Consider the following 15,099-nt stretch of genomic DNA (forward strand, 5'->3'; position numbering starts at 1 on the left):
CTGCTCAGGGGGCACTGGAGAGGACTTGGGGGAAACAATTAAGTGCAACCTGGGGCTGAGGGTGGGAGTCCTACGAGTGTCATATCTAGGGCAGGGACAAGAGTCACCTAAAGGCCTAACCACCCCTTGCTTTAAAGGGGTTGAGAAGGCTGGTAGGAAGGCTGAAGAAGTGGTCTTTCTTATTGGAGGCTGGCCAGAAGGTGGGAGGGCTTGAAAACAAGTCGCCCAGCACTGGGGGCGACTGTGAATTTCCTGGGTGGGGTCCCATGCGAGGCCGGGCAGGAGGACACAGCAGGGGAATCAGGAATGGGCTGCATCTCCCCTCATGTGGCCTGAAGGGCCTCACACTCGGGGGAGGATGGCTGCAGTGTGATTGGAACCCACACTCTGGCAGCGGTGTGAGGACAAAGGGGAGAGGCTGCCCAGATGTCCAAAGCCAATTGTCAGGGATGCTTGCGTGGAACGGTAAATCTCAATGGGTCATGGAAGGCTGCTCAACTCTGCACCTCTTGTGACCTGGGGAAAACAGGGTGCCCTCTGGGAATGAGCTGGATATGCTAATTGCTGGCCTCGCATGATCCTTAGACAGCACCTTCCAAACCCACGACCACTTCCATCTAGAAGGACAAGGGCAGCAAATAAATGGGAACACCACCACCGGCAAGTTCCCCTCCAAGCCACTCACCTTCCTGACTTGGAAATATATCACCGTTGCTTAGCAGTCGCAGGGTCAAAATCCTGGAATTCCCTCCCTAACGGCATTGTGGGTCAACTCACAGCATGTGGACTGCAACATTTCAAGAAGGCAGCTCACCACCACCTTCTTAAGGGCAACTAGGGATGGGAAATGCTGGCCAGCCAGCGACGGCTATGTCCCACAAGTGAATTAAAAAAAATTCAGCTGTGCCTTGTCTGCCACAAGAGGAAGACACTTGGCTGGTGTGCAGCCAAAAAGCACTGTTGATTAGTGGAGGCCAACTTTTAACCTTTTGCAAGCATATGTTCCAAGCATTGAGTTGACATTCCCAGTAAGGCTGCAACATCGCACAGGTAACACTGATGTGCCCGCTATGCAAGGCATGATGATGATGTCTATCATCACATACCCCTATCGAGGGCAGGGTGCATCGGGAGGTCCCCCTTCAGGATGCAAACACTGGTCACATGTAGCCACTCGACTGCCCTCTAATGTGATGCCAGGTTTCTTTGGAGTGGTGGTGGGGAGGGGGAGGGGGGGGAGGGGGGGGGGGGGGGAGGGGGGGGGGAGGGGGGGAGGTGAGCAGGGAGTGGTGCTGGGGGAATGTGGCCGTTTGATGCCACTGAGACCCTGGTGGGTCCATGGACTGCATCCTGTTGGAATTGACAGGGACCAATGTGGAGATGTGGCTATAGTGTCTGAGTGAAGGTGTTGAGGCACCGACTGAGTGTGGTGTGATTGGGTGGTAGGCCCAGAGGAATTGTAGGATGAAGGTTGGGACTCTCTGGCAAACCCTTATAGCTCACTGTGGTGTTCTCTTCTCTACAGTGCATGGTCTGGAAGATCATGGAGCCTGTTGAGTTGGCTATCCTGCTTATTGGCATAGAGCACTGGCAGAGACACCGGCGGGCCATGGCACTTGGCCAGCACCAGCGCCCTGTGGAGGAGGGTGAGGCTGGGTCTGTCGCTATTCCAAGAGCAGGACTGCAGAGCGTACCAGCCGAGGCTATTCCAACACAGGTCATCATACCTGTAGATGTTAGTGAATCAGTGCCATAGAAGGCTGCATCTGTCCCGGGGGACAGTGGATCACCTCTGCCAGACCCAGCAGGAGCTGGTACCACATGGAATGGGAGGACATGCACTGTCTGTGGCCCTTAAACTCACACAGCCACTCTGAATCTCAATGGAAGTTGCTCATTCCAAGTTGGCACATGCGACCTCTGTGGTGAGCCAAAATGTCCAGGCCATGGGCTTCGTCACCTTAGCAGGCTTGCCCCAGGTGCAATGTTCACTTGACTGCACCCTGTGCACTCCATGGCACCATGCGGTGCCATTCAAGGACCTCAAGAGATACTGTTCCCTCACTGTGCAGTTCATCAGAGGGTCCAGGCCTGCTTTTGGGCAGTGTAGATGTTTGACCTCTGCCCTCCTCAATGTCAGGGCATGGAGGTGGATAGGGAGAGTGTCGGTGGGAGTGCTGATGTTTAAGTTGGTGATGAGGTGTGTAGGTGTGGGGCTTGGTAGGAGCTGGAGTGTGAGGAGCATAGCAGCTCCTGGGAGAACATGGTGATTGTGGTGGGGGGGGGGGGGGGGGGGGGAACCTTGTGCCTGGTGTTGGCAACCCCCAAGGTGGCTGAGTGAAAGAAAATGTTGGGGGCGCAATGGGCTGCAGTGGAAGACTGGGGGTGGTTCACTTATCCTGGCTGAGCGAAGAAGATCATTTATCTTCTTCCGACACTGTTGTCCCATCCTCTTCTGCAACGTGCTTGCACTGACCAGGGCTACCACTGCATCCCGGGTGGGTCGTCTCCTGGAGCGGGGGTAGAGTGTGTCTCCCCTCTGCTCCGCTCCATCCAGCATCCTGGTGAGGGCTTCCTCTTCTTGGCTGCCAACCTCTGCAGTCGTTGTGGAACAAGTGCTGGGGAGCCGTTTATATGCAGTTCCCCAGTGCTTGCAGCAGCTAAGTTGTTGCAGGGTGGGTGAATCAGAGGGAGCACGCCGCAAGTGCAGCATGATACTCATGTGCATAAAAATTATTGCTAATGAAGCAGAAGATTCGGTCCTAAAACACACTGGTGCTATCAACGGGAAACACTGCGTTTTTCACTGCAGCACCAACACAGTCATCTTTTAGTGAGATTCCGCCCAATATTCTCACTGTGAAGTAAGGTAAAGTTTATTTATTAGTGTCAAGTAAGCTGACATTAACATTGCAATGAAGTTACTGTGAAAATCCCCTAGTCGCCACACTCCGGCACCTGTTCAGGTACACTGAGAGAGAATTTAACATGACAAATTCACCTAACCTACACATCTTTGGACTGTGGGAGGAAACCAGAGCACCCAGAGGAAACCCACACAGACATGGGGAGAACATGCAAACTCCACACAGACAGTGATCAAACCGGGAATCAAACCCAGGTCCCTAGCAATGTGAAGCAGCACTGTGCCACCGTGGCTTAACCGATGGTGTGTTTAGGTTTAATGTTACCACTTTGTTTTTGGGATTGATGTTAAACCAAGCATCCGGTTTGGTTTTCTTAAACAACTTAACCAATTTGCCCTCTCAGTCTGAAAGCCTTTGTATTTGAATCTCTAAAGCCTCTCCATTCTTTACTCTTTTTACTGTTTTGCCTTCCAAATTTTTAAAGAAGTGAAAATTGTGACACTTGTGACAGCTTTGATAGTTGCCACTTCTAAAAATTCAATGAAATAATGAGGCAAAGTTTCCTGTTAAAAATGTGCTTAATAAGAAAATTTGCAGAAAATGTTTACATTGTCAGACTAAAAATAGTCTGAAAACTGCCTCAAAATTTTGTTCGGAATATTTCGATTTGGTTTGATTTGATTTATTATTGTCACATGCATTAGTATACAGTGAAAAGTATTGTTTCTTTGCACGCTATACAGACAAAGCATACCATGCATAGAGAAGGAAAGGAGAGAGTACAGAATGTAATGTTACAGTCATAACTAGGGTGTAGAGAAAGATCAACTTAATCTGAGGTAGGTCCGTTCAAGAGTCTGATGGCAGCAGGGAAGAAGCTGTTTTTGAATACACGCAGAACCGAATTCAAAATCTGTTCACAATCAATACAATTTGAAGATTGAGGTGTACTTTTAAGTTGAATTGGTCACTAATTTACTTCTCATAAGCATGGCTCAATATCATATTATTTAATTTTAAGTTCCTACTCTTCTGGGTTAAGCATATGGTTATGCTATTTTGTTTGTCGGGGGAATTAGGATTTCTTGTGACCTTTTCCCCTATCTAATAGAAATATTTAAAAATAAAACACACTGGTAACCCTTCCTAAACATATCAATGTTAAAGGAACACCAGTTCAGATCAGTCTCTCAAGCATTTATTACAATATTTAGGATAATATAATTTAACTGTAGAAGTATTGCAGGTCAATTAAATAATGTGAATCAAGTATTACTATTCCTGTCAAATGACTGGCTCATAGTTTAGAGATGGGCATCCAAATAGGTCTTTTGACTGGTCTATGTCATTAAGCATTATGGGTGAGATTTTATCGCCTCGCTCGTCCCAAAACCGTAAAGTCCCACCCGAGGTCAAAGGACCTTCCTATGCTTCACCTCTCGCCTGCTCCGATTCCCGTGGCACCCGGGATAGTAATATTTCGGCCTATATATCCCAATCCTCGCCTTAACTCAAATTTATATCAATTCCGACAGTGCAGAAAGAGGCCATTCAGCCCATCGAGTCTGCACGGACTCTCCGACAGAGGATCCCACTCAGGCCCCTTCCTGTAACCCCACATATTTACCCCGCTAATCCCCCAACCTACACATCTTGTGACACCAAGGGGAAATTTAACAAAGCAAAACCACCTAACCTGCAGATCTTTATTGCCTTCTTACTGTCTAAATTATCCTCATAGCGACTTTAATTTTTTAACAGCAAGCAGATAACCCATCCCTATTTATTATTTAATGTTCTAAGAATTAAAGACTTGACTTTATCTGGAAACACATATTTATTTTTTGCCAAAATTGCATTGATCCTGGTTTTAATCTCTTCCTAACCTGGCCAGAAACAATGCTGGTGGTTCAGAAAAATCTAAAACCTGGTCGAAAAACATTGGGATGCATCACAAGCTTCGAGTTGGGTATGACTTGTTTCCTAGTTAGCTTGCTCATTCTAATTCCACTTTGGAAAACCAAGTATGTTACTTCCAAGCATCATTGAAATTGAGTATTACACCAGAGAAGGGATTCAGTGATTTTTTTCATCAGATGAACTATGATCATGAACTGGAGAGATAAAGACAGATATCTCTTCAAGCCTGCCAAACAGCATGGTGACAATAGAATTTGGAGATGATCATGGGTGGCACGGTGGCACAGTGGTTAGCACTACTGCCTCTCAGTGCCAGGAACCTGGGTTCAATTCCAGCCTTGGGTCACTGTCTGTGTGGAGTTTGCACATTCTCCCCGTGTATGTGTGGGTTTCCTTTGGGTGCTCCAGTTTCCTCCCACAGTCCAAAGATGTGCAGGTTAGGTTGATTGACCATGGTAAAATTGACCCTAGTATCAGGGGCATTAGCAGAGTAAAGAAGTGGGGTTGCGGGAATAGGGCCTGGGTGGGATTGTGGTCAGTGCAGACCTGGCCTCCTTCTGTACTGTAGGGATTCTATGATCTATGACCATTCAAAGCTCTGAGAACTATTACCAATCTGAGGTTTTAAATATTGCTATGTTTTGGGACCTGTAATTTAGTGTAAAAAAGAGGAATACAAGGGTTATGTGATTTGTTCAGACAGCACACCTGGGTGGCTTTCTTGTTAAGGGGAGCCAAGGTTGTTTTGCTAGGAAAAAGCAGCAATATATGCACACTATAAGCAATAATCAGGGCAGTGTGTTGATGGTGAATAGACAGTCCATCTCTAGGTCACAGGGAAGTGTTAGGAATGTCAGGTTTTGTAAACTGTTATGCTTTAAACTGTCTTTAATTTCAATGTAGAATTGAGTTGTGAGTTTAAAGAATAACTCATTAGCATTTCTACCTGAATACAAGGCTCGTGTGATTCACATTGTCATGGAGATAGGCTTTGAGAAGGGAAGAGTACATAGGAAGCCATTGCAGGATCGAGTTACAGGTTTTCCTAAAAATGTCACTAAACATCATACATGGGTTCAATCTACCAGAATCAGAGAGAAAGAGAGAGAGCAGAGAGATAGAGGCCTTAAGTCTGTATGGTTCATCATGCAAAAATATTGGTGCATATCCAAGTTTGTGAGGATTTAAGCAAGACTGGAAGATTTACCTAGCTTTGACTAGAGGAAGGGATCTCTAGGTTAAGCGTCACTGTGAAAGCCAGTTTGGAGATTAGAATTATCTGACTGGGAAAGGAAAAGAAAGTAAGCAGCCCTCAGGAGCAAAGAACCACTTTAGGCTGTCTCCGGGGGACTGAAATGGTTTCCTTAAGGGAGAGGGTAAAGTACAACAGTGAGGGGAAATTTTCAGTTATGTGAAAGCATTAAGATATCTTTCTGTAGTTCAGAGTATAAATTATGTATAAAATAGTATTTAGTCAATGTTGCCTTTAATTTATTACAGTAAATGTCTTAAAACTTGAAATCTTATGCAATTCATTAAAATTGGTCACTAGGAATCCAAATTTATTTTTGAAACTCATAGATCTGTCGGGGAATCATAACAGGAGGGAAGCATTTTAAGGACTACAGGACAGAAAGCTTCACGGATCCTCATTTATTGAGTGCAGAATGCTGTCTTAAATAAAAGTTAACATTGTGAATAAATTGAAAAAGAAAATCATCTAAAAGTATGATTTTAGAATCCCGAACAGTGTAGAAAGAACATTCCACCCAGGACCTCTCTCTGCCCTATCTCATAGCCCTGGTGGCACAGTGGCACAGTGGTTAGCACTGTTGCCTCACAACGCCAGGGACCCGGGTTCATTGTCTGTGCAGTGTCTGCACGTTCTCCCCACGTCTGCAAGGTTTCCTCCAGGTATTCCGGTTTCATAGAAATCATAGAAATCATAGAAACCCTACAGTGCAGAAGGAGGCCATTTGGCCCATCGAGTCTGCACCGACCACAATCCCACCCAGGCCCTAACCCCACATATTTACCCGCTAATCCCGTTAACCTATGCATCTCAGGACTCTAAGGGGCAATTTTTAACCTGGCCAATAAACCTAACCCGCACATCTTTGGACTGTGGGAGGAAACCGGAGCACCCGGAGGAAACCCACGCAGACACGAGGAGAATGTGCAAACTCCACACAGACAGCGACCCGAGCCGGGAATCGAACCTAGGACCCTGGAGCTGTGAAGCAGCAGTGCTAACCACTGTGCTACCGTGCCGCCCACAGTCCAAAAGATATGCTGGTTAGGTGCATTGGCCATGCTAAATCCTCCCTCAGTGCACCCAAACAGGCCCCAGAGTGTGGCGACTAGGGGATTTTCACAGTAACTTCATTGTAGTGTTAATGTAAGCCTACTTGTGACTAATAAATTAACTTTTAAAACATGGCTAATCCACCTAACCTGCACATATTGGACAGTAAGGGGCAATGTAACATGGCTAATCCTTATCAACTGCACATCTTTTGGATTGTGGGAGGAAACCGGAGCACCCGGAGGGAACCCACACAGACATAGGGAGAATGTGCAGACTCCGCACAGACAGTGACCCAAGACCAGAATCGAACCGGGGTTGCTGGCGCTGTGAGGCAGCAATGCTAACCACTGTGCCACCCATTTTTCTTGGGTTTTAGTCTGCCCGCTGCCTTCCCACATTTACAATCCAACTGGAAATGACTTTCTCTGTTGGTTCCTCACCTCCCATTTTGATATATCTGTGCCGCTTTGAATTGGGAAGAATCAAATGTCCCTTCTAGTTCTGATCGATTGAGATGGGGGGGGGGGGGGTGGTTAATAATATTGGGGGAGGTGATAATATTCTGCCTCCACCTCAGTTAAAAGGACATTTCAATCCTGCTGTATAGTTCCTGTGACATGTTTCCTCCCCACTCTAGGGACTGGGCTCCCCTACCAACCTTTCCTGAAATAGAATTAGATTTGTACCTTAAAACACACAATGAGAGAAGGGGGGTACATTTCTCAGTCGTTGGTCATTTAATTGCATCCATGGAATTGGTGATCCGATTGATCTGAATTTGATCACCAGTAAATTGGGCTTGAAAATGAATGACTGGTGTTTTGGAAAGCCTCGGGTGCTGCTGTGAAGAGTAGGGTGGGCGGGGGGAGCCGCTGTTAATGAAACCAGAATTCGGGAAGCTAACTACAGATCAAGTAAGTGTGGACCGCTGAGCTGCCGGTTGCGAGCTGACTGATTCAGCAAGCCGCTCTCCCCGGTTCCCTTCCAATGTCACAGAGCGTTTGTCTGAATGAAGCCACGTGTCAGAGAGTGTGGGGGAGCGGGGGACGAGGCAGACAGGGGGTGCACGGAGCTCGGAGCTCCTGGAATCGCAGGGAAATGATTGCAGCGGGCTCCCTCATGCCACACCATCATGTCTCTCGCTTGGCTCCCGTGTGCTGATGCACTGGAAGTGACAGCAAGGCGAGGTTCCTTCAAAGTCGCCGCATGAAGAGCTGCCCGAAGAATCTATCCGTGCTGGAGATTTCAATATGCCAATGCACCCGGTGACTGCGACTTTAATGTACAGGGGGATTTACACCATCCCTGATATTCTCAGCAACCAGGACCCTGTGGACATACCTGAGGATGAACTGGAAGGTTAGTGTTATCCACATCTCTCTTCACACACTGTGTTAGCTACCAGGACATGTTTGTTTAGGGTTTTTTTTTGCTACACCAGTCTAACGGCGTTTGTCAATTCTTGAAAACTGTTGCTGGGAGAGCGAACCCCGCTCTTTTCTCTGTACTTGGGGGGGGAGAGGATTCTGACTGTGGAAATGTGTTGCTTGTGTGAGACCCAGCAGACAGTTGAATGATGGAGTGAGTGCGTTAGAGAGAAGATAAATGCCACCCTCGCCCCCTCCATCAATATTGCCAAACACAGATGGGGCGAATGAAAGCAAAAGCAGAGCTAATAGGAAAAAGGGGGCCGAGTGTCTGGGTTTGGGGTGGAGCTCATTTCTGCTGCTATAGTTTCCACTTGCCAATGGTGGGAGGGGGCACCGACCCCCCCCCCCCCCCCCTCCTCCCTTGTCCATACCCCAGTGCCATTGCTTTTTATTGTTGGGGACGGTGTGCTGCCTTACCTTGAGGGGGCTGAGCTGGGCAGCTTGCATTGGAAGGCTCGATGTCCCTCGCCTCAGACATCAATGTCCCTCGCCTCAGACATCAATCACCCTCCCAGATAATCTAACAGAGATTGAGAGCAATTCCCTGGATGCATTAACAGCCCTTGTTGTGCCAACGTGCGAACGTGTTGCCGGATCTCTGGATTCATCTCTTCCGCACGCTGGGTAACTTTAGACAGTCATGGGATATTTGTCATGGGTTTAAAGAGGTTGAAATGGTGAGATCTCACACTCCAGTCGCCCCATTAATAGTCTGCTGCTAACTATGCACAGGAATATCTGGCTAGGTCGCTTACTTCTTAGAGAATTTTGTCACGATCCGTCCCCTGAATTAGTTGCACACGGATCTGACCCTGAATCTGGTTTGTTTAAAAGTCAACCCGAGACCATTGGCAAGGAAAAGGAGCCGCGCTATGTGGCTGCTCTCTGTGTCTTTCACTTAACTTGCCGAGAACCCCAACATTATGAATGAAGCAAAGTGCCCCCGCGGGGCCATAAACCTCAAATGTGACTGTCTGTAAACCTCGCTTCTCCCAACAGAGATCCGCGAGGCGTTTAAAGTCTTTGACCGCGATGGGAACGGGTACATCTCGAAGCAGGAGCTGGGGATGGCGATGCGATCGCTAGGCTACATGCCAAATGAGGTGGAACTGGAGGTGATCATCCAAAGACTGGATATGGACGGTAGGAGGCAGAATGCAACTTCTTGCATCCCGGCACCCTCTCATCGGGGTGTCAGGATGATCACAATAACCGCTGCCTCAGATTTAAGCACATTGCAATTGGGCGAGATGGTATCACAGGGAGTCTGTTTGCAGTTAGCTCCAGCAGAAATCATTGGTCTAAGATATGGCTTCCTTGTTACCTTCAGTTATTGGGAAAATGTTGGCAGAATTCCTTTATTCCCCCTCCCTCTCTCTCTCTCTCTTAAACCCTGGTCTTCTGCTGCATCAGAATTAGATCCCATCTCATCCTGAGATTCCATTACATACAGCCAAGTGGGTTGTGGAAAGGTTCACATATAAAGATAACGGGGCTTGGGGAAGCAACAGGTTTCACATCAAAAACTATCAAATTAATGAAACTAAACGCAATTTCAAGTGCTGCACTATACCCTAGTGTTGAGCGAACTACATAGTAATTCAGGTGGAACATAATGCACCATACTACCACTTTAAATCCATGCACTCCAAAGATGTGAAGGTTAGGTAGATTGGCCACGCTAAATCGCCCCTTAGTGTCAAGGGGATTTGCAGGGTAGGTAAGTGGGGTTACGGGGATAGGGCTTGGGTGGGATTGTGGTCGGTGCAGACTAGATGGGCCGAATGGCCTTCTTCTGCACTGGAGGGATTCTATGATTATCTGGTAGGTAAAATTGGCTCTTTCTAATGGAAGCAACGGTGGCTGCCTGCAATGTAAAATGCCAGAGTGACTGCTTTCCTACGGCCAGTATTGAGGACGTGGATCCCTAGCTCAGCGACCGAGGTGCAGTGAAGTGTATCTAGGAGGGTGTGGAGGGCGGAGAGTGGTCTTGCTGGAGGTACAACAACCTCAAGCACTTTGAATTGTCCCCATATAATCTCCTCACGTTCCGAGTTAATTGCCCAACCCCGCTGCACATTGAGTTTTTTGAGAATTCCGTCAAGGGATTGACTGGGATTTTAATGTCAAGGGAATAGCGAAGGTGATGGAATTAGTCTCGGAGAAGGACTGTGTAGTATCCTAATGACCGAGGAAAGGGAACCTGAATTTACACCATTGCTCATCAGCTCTGAGCAGCAAATTTGACATCTATTTGATTGTATTTAACATGTTCCCTTTGCCTCTACCTCAACAGAGGGCAACTCTTACGTGCGTCAGTATATACCTATTCATTTTTTTAATGTTGTGTTTTCCAGAAACTTGTGTATATATTTGCGATGTTTTTTTAAAGGATATTATTATAGCCTGTTCATGAGCTGGGGGTAATCTGTTATATCGAACTGGTTGATAGGATAACATCAGACCGCTCTGTACGTCGCAAGGCAAATGGTAGGTGAGGGCACATACCCCTCCCCCCCCCCCACTGGAAATAAAGGGTGAGGTTTGTTGAGGGGGAAATTCTGTTATTGGTCAAAATTAAACTTCAGATCAAGACAACTTAAATTTAAGTGTCACAAGTAGGCTTACATTAACACTGCAATGAAGTTTCTGTGAAAATCCCCTAGTTTTTTATTAGTGTGGCAAGTAGGCCTACATTAACACTGCAATGAAGTTACTGTGACAATCCCCTAGTTGTGTCCCAAGTAGGCTTACATTAACACTGCAATGAAACTTCTGTGAAAGTCTAGTTTTTTATTAGTGTCACAAGTAGGCTTACATTAACACTACAATGAAATTTCTGTGAAAATCTCCTAGTTGTCAGTCTGGTGCATGTTCGGGTACTGAGGGAGAACTTAGCATGGCCAATGCACCTAACCATCAGTCTTTTGAATTGTGGGAAGAAGCTGGAACATCTGGAAGAAACCCATGCAGACACAGGGAGAACGTGTAGACTCCATACAGACAGTGACCCATGCTGGGAACCGAACCCGGATCCCTGGCCCTGTGAGGCAGCAGTGCTAACCACTGTGCCACCCTACTGGTGGGTGTGTGGTAGGAAAATAACACTCCAGAGGAATGAGCTCTTCTTTATTGGGCTAGATTAAGGTTAAGACCCTTCCTCAAAGAAAGGGAAAGAGATGGGGAAGAATGTGCACAAACTGAAGGCAGACTTGGTGATGGATGAATCACAGCATGCACTGCATTGACTGGAGATAATGGGAATCTACAAACCACAGGGAAAATGAAATAGAGATGGATTGGGAAGGACACTGCCAGGATGGGGTTGTGCCAACCCAGAACAGAAAGCAAGATCAAAAAAATCCAACAGAAAGTTCTGTCCCACAGTGAGGGAAAAATCCACTGCATCTTCTCAAATTGAGAGATAGTAGCAGTTACAAACCAGGTAAGTGTGAGCGGTACATCAGAAGCTCAGCCACCTCCCACATTTGAATATCAATGCTTTCTTCAGGAGAAGTGAATGTCGAGTGGGATCATTGGAGACCACGATCATCCATGATCATAATGAATAGGGGAACAGGCTCGAAGGGCCAAATGGCCTCATCCTGCTCCAATCTTCTATGTTTGTATGTTTCTATGAGACAGATCTGTGAAAGTGAGAGTTTGCATTTCTGTAGCATAATTTTTAACATTCACAATGTCCCAAAGAGCTGCAGAATCAATGAATGACTTGTAAAATAGATTTGTTGTACAACAGTCACCAGAAGGGGTGAATTTGTACACCCCAAGCTCCTAGAGGAGAGAAGCGATTAGTTGACCCGCTTTAGCTGGCATTGGTTCAGGGATGAGTGCTGGGCTGCATGCTGGAATAGCTCCTTTTCTCTTAGGAGAACGTCGTTGGATCTTCTGCTTCCACCCTCGGTTTGACAAAATTTACCCCAAAACACACCACATCTGACAGTGCGGCACTCCCTCCGTGCGTGCTGCACCAAAACATGCTCCAGTCCTGACCAGAGGCTTGAACATTCATGATTCAGATGCAGAGTGCTGGCACCACGCCAAGCTGATACATTCAGTGATAAGGCATCCACTCTGTAGAAGCTGGTTCATGTATCATTGTAATTCAGTGAATCGCACAATCCCAAATTATTTTAACCTCCATTCTAGAAATTTGATGGTATAAATTTAAAATGCTACTTACTCATACTTACCGTGCGGACTTTCTAAGACGTACATTCATCACGAATCAATTAAATAAAAATTGCTTCAGCTTTTTAGAAGTCGGAGGCTCGCGTCTTTTGAGTGACTGAACAATAATCTACTTAATGTAGCGAGCAACCAGTGATATTAGGAGCATTTACTCAGATGCCAAGACATAACTCTCAGCCTCTCTCCACTTGGTAAAGGGAACGCATGGAAACATCAGAATGGATTTTGCGTCCTGAGGCACTTGCGCCTCCTTTACATTAATAACCGACATTAAGTAGATTATTGTTCAGTCACTCAAAAGACATGAGCCTCCGACTTAAAAAAAAACTGAAGCAGTTTTCATTTAATGGAATCATGATGAATGTATGTTTTAGGGAGCCTGCAAGGTAAGTATGACTAAATAGCATTTTAAATGTCTATTATTGGCTCACAGGTATTTGAACCTCCTTCATCATTGATGTGGAGATGCCGGTGTTGGACAGGGGTGGACAAGATGAAAGGTCACATGACACCAGGTTATAGTCCAACAGATTTATTTGAAATCACAAGCCTTGGGAGCGCTGCCCCTTCCTCAGGTGATGTGGAGAGAGGTGCACAGGCACAGAACATATAGGCAGAGTGACAATAGCCCCACACTCACAAGTAATTGAGTGTCAGGCTATTGTCACTCCGCCTATATATTCTGTGCCTGCGTGCCTCTCCCCACGTCACCTGACGAAGGAACAGCGCTCCCAAAGCTTGTGATTTCAAATAAACCTGTTGGACTATATTCTGGCGTTCTGTGACCTCTCATCTTGTCCTTTATCATTGGCTCCCAGGTAGAATCACAGAATCCCTGCAGTGCAGAAGGAGACCATTCAGCCCATTGAGCCTGCACCCACAACAATCCCACCCAGGCCCTAGCCCTGTAACCACATGTACTTACCCTGTCCCCTGACACTAAGGGGCAATTTATCATGGTTAATCAACCTAACCCGCACATTTCTGCACTGTGGGAGGAAACTGGAGCAGCCGGAGGAAGCCCACGCAGACACGGGGAGAATGTGCAAACTCCACACGGATAGTCACCCAAGGCCAGAATTGAACCCAGGTCCCTGGCGCTGTGAGGCAGCAGTGCTAACCACTGTGCCACCGTGACAACCTACTTTACTATTGGCTCCCAGTTATTTTTGCATCCTTTATTGGCTCCCAGATACTTGCATCTCCTTTATTATTGGCCCCCAGTACTTATGCCTCCATTATTATTGGCTCCTTCCCTGCCAGGTTCCCCAATACAACACCACCAGCTTTCTTAACTATTCCAAAGTGAGGCGGTAAACGCTGCAGCCCAACCTCCTCCAGAACTTGATGCCGCATAATTTATGAAGTGGCTAAACTTCACTGCATGCACAACACCTGCTCCTAGTAATTGGCTGAAAGACGTACTGCTGGGTTAAACCTGCATTGGAATTTGTTAAACGATCTTAATGCTGCTCAAAGTGTCTTAACATCTGGACTGCTGTTGGCAAGTCACTGTAAAAAGATGACCAGATTTTACTCACTGTACTTTTTTAAAAAATTAAAGCAAAATACTGTGGATGCTGAAAATAAAATCAGAAAATGCTGGATAAACCCAGCAAGAGAGAAACACAGTTAACGTTTGCATATGGCCCTGCTACAGGTCTGTTTCCTCTCTCCTCAGATGCTGCCAGATCTGTTGAGTTTATCCAGCATTTTCTGTGTGCTTTTTTTAGAAGGTAGTTCTGGCTCTACATTGAAAATTACAGGGAGTAATAGGTACCCTCTGGAAGATAATTTGCCTTAAGCATGATTTGAACATGGCCAGAAATCTGATCAACTATTTGACCTTTCACAAATCCAGCATTGTTTGAATTTCAATTGATGAAGGTCAACACAGGAGGGCATTCTGCAATTCTACCAGTGTACCTAATTTGTTTTTTTTGCCCCACTTGTGCACATGCATTATAAATGAACCTGTGGGCATATGATATTGAATACAAGTATTTTTCACTACGATGCCTCATCTCCCTGGTATTGTTTCCTTGTGTGAGTTCATCGTCGAGGCAAGCCATTTAAGGGATTGCATTCTTAACTTTTTTAATCTTAGGAAAAATATAAACATGACTATAGATAGAAAGTGCAAGGAGGACATTGGTCAGTGTTTGCTGCTGTGTTGAGGATTCCTGCTTTCAATTAACAAATATCAGCAATTTCCTTATTAGTTTTGCTTGCTGTAGACTTGCCGAAGGTCATTCTTAGTAGCATAATTAAATAAAAATACAACATTTTAATCAGTCAGACCTGATCTTAATATGCTTAGCAAATAGGAACATTTTGAAATATCACCAAGTTTGTGGCAGAAATA

The 15,099-nt window shown here is 46.1% G+C and overlaps 1 protein-coding gene across 2 annotated transcripts in view; it reads left to right on the forward strand.

Moving 5' to 3' along the window:
• The first annotated feature begins 8,345 nt into the window (after window positions 1-8,345).
• Window positions 8,346-15,099, forward strand: part of LOC144502767 (calcium-binding protein 7) — a 63,499-nt gene continuing 56,745 nt past the window's right edge. For both annotated transcript variants that reach the window (XM_078227037.1, XM_078227038.1), the window contains exons 1-2: window positions 8,346-8,454; window positions 9,525-9,668. In XM_078227037.1, coding sequence (XP_078083163.1) covers window positions 8,346-8,454; window positions 9,525-9,668 — 253 coding nt within the window. The remainder of the gene's footprint in view (window positions 8,455-9,524; window positions 9,669-15,099) is intronic.

Source organism: Mustelus asterias, chromosome 13 (genome assembly GCF_964213995.1).
Source record: "Mustelus asterias chromosome 13, sMusAst1.hap1.1, whole genome shotgun sequence".
Taxonomy (NCBI): domain Eukaryota; kingdom Metazoa; phylum Chordata; class Chondrichthyes; order Carcharhiniformes; family Triakidae; genus Mustelus; species Mustelus asterias.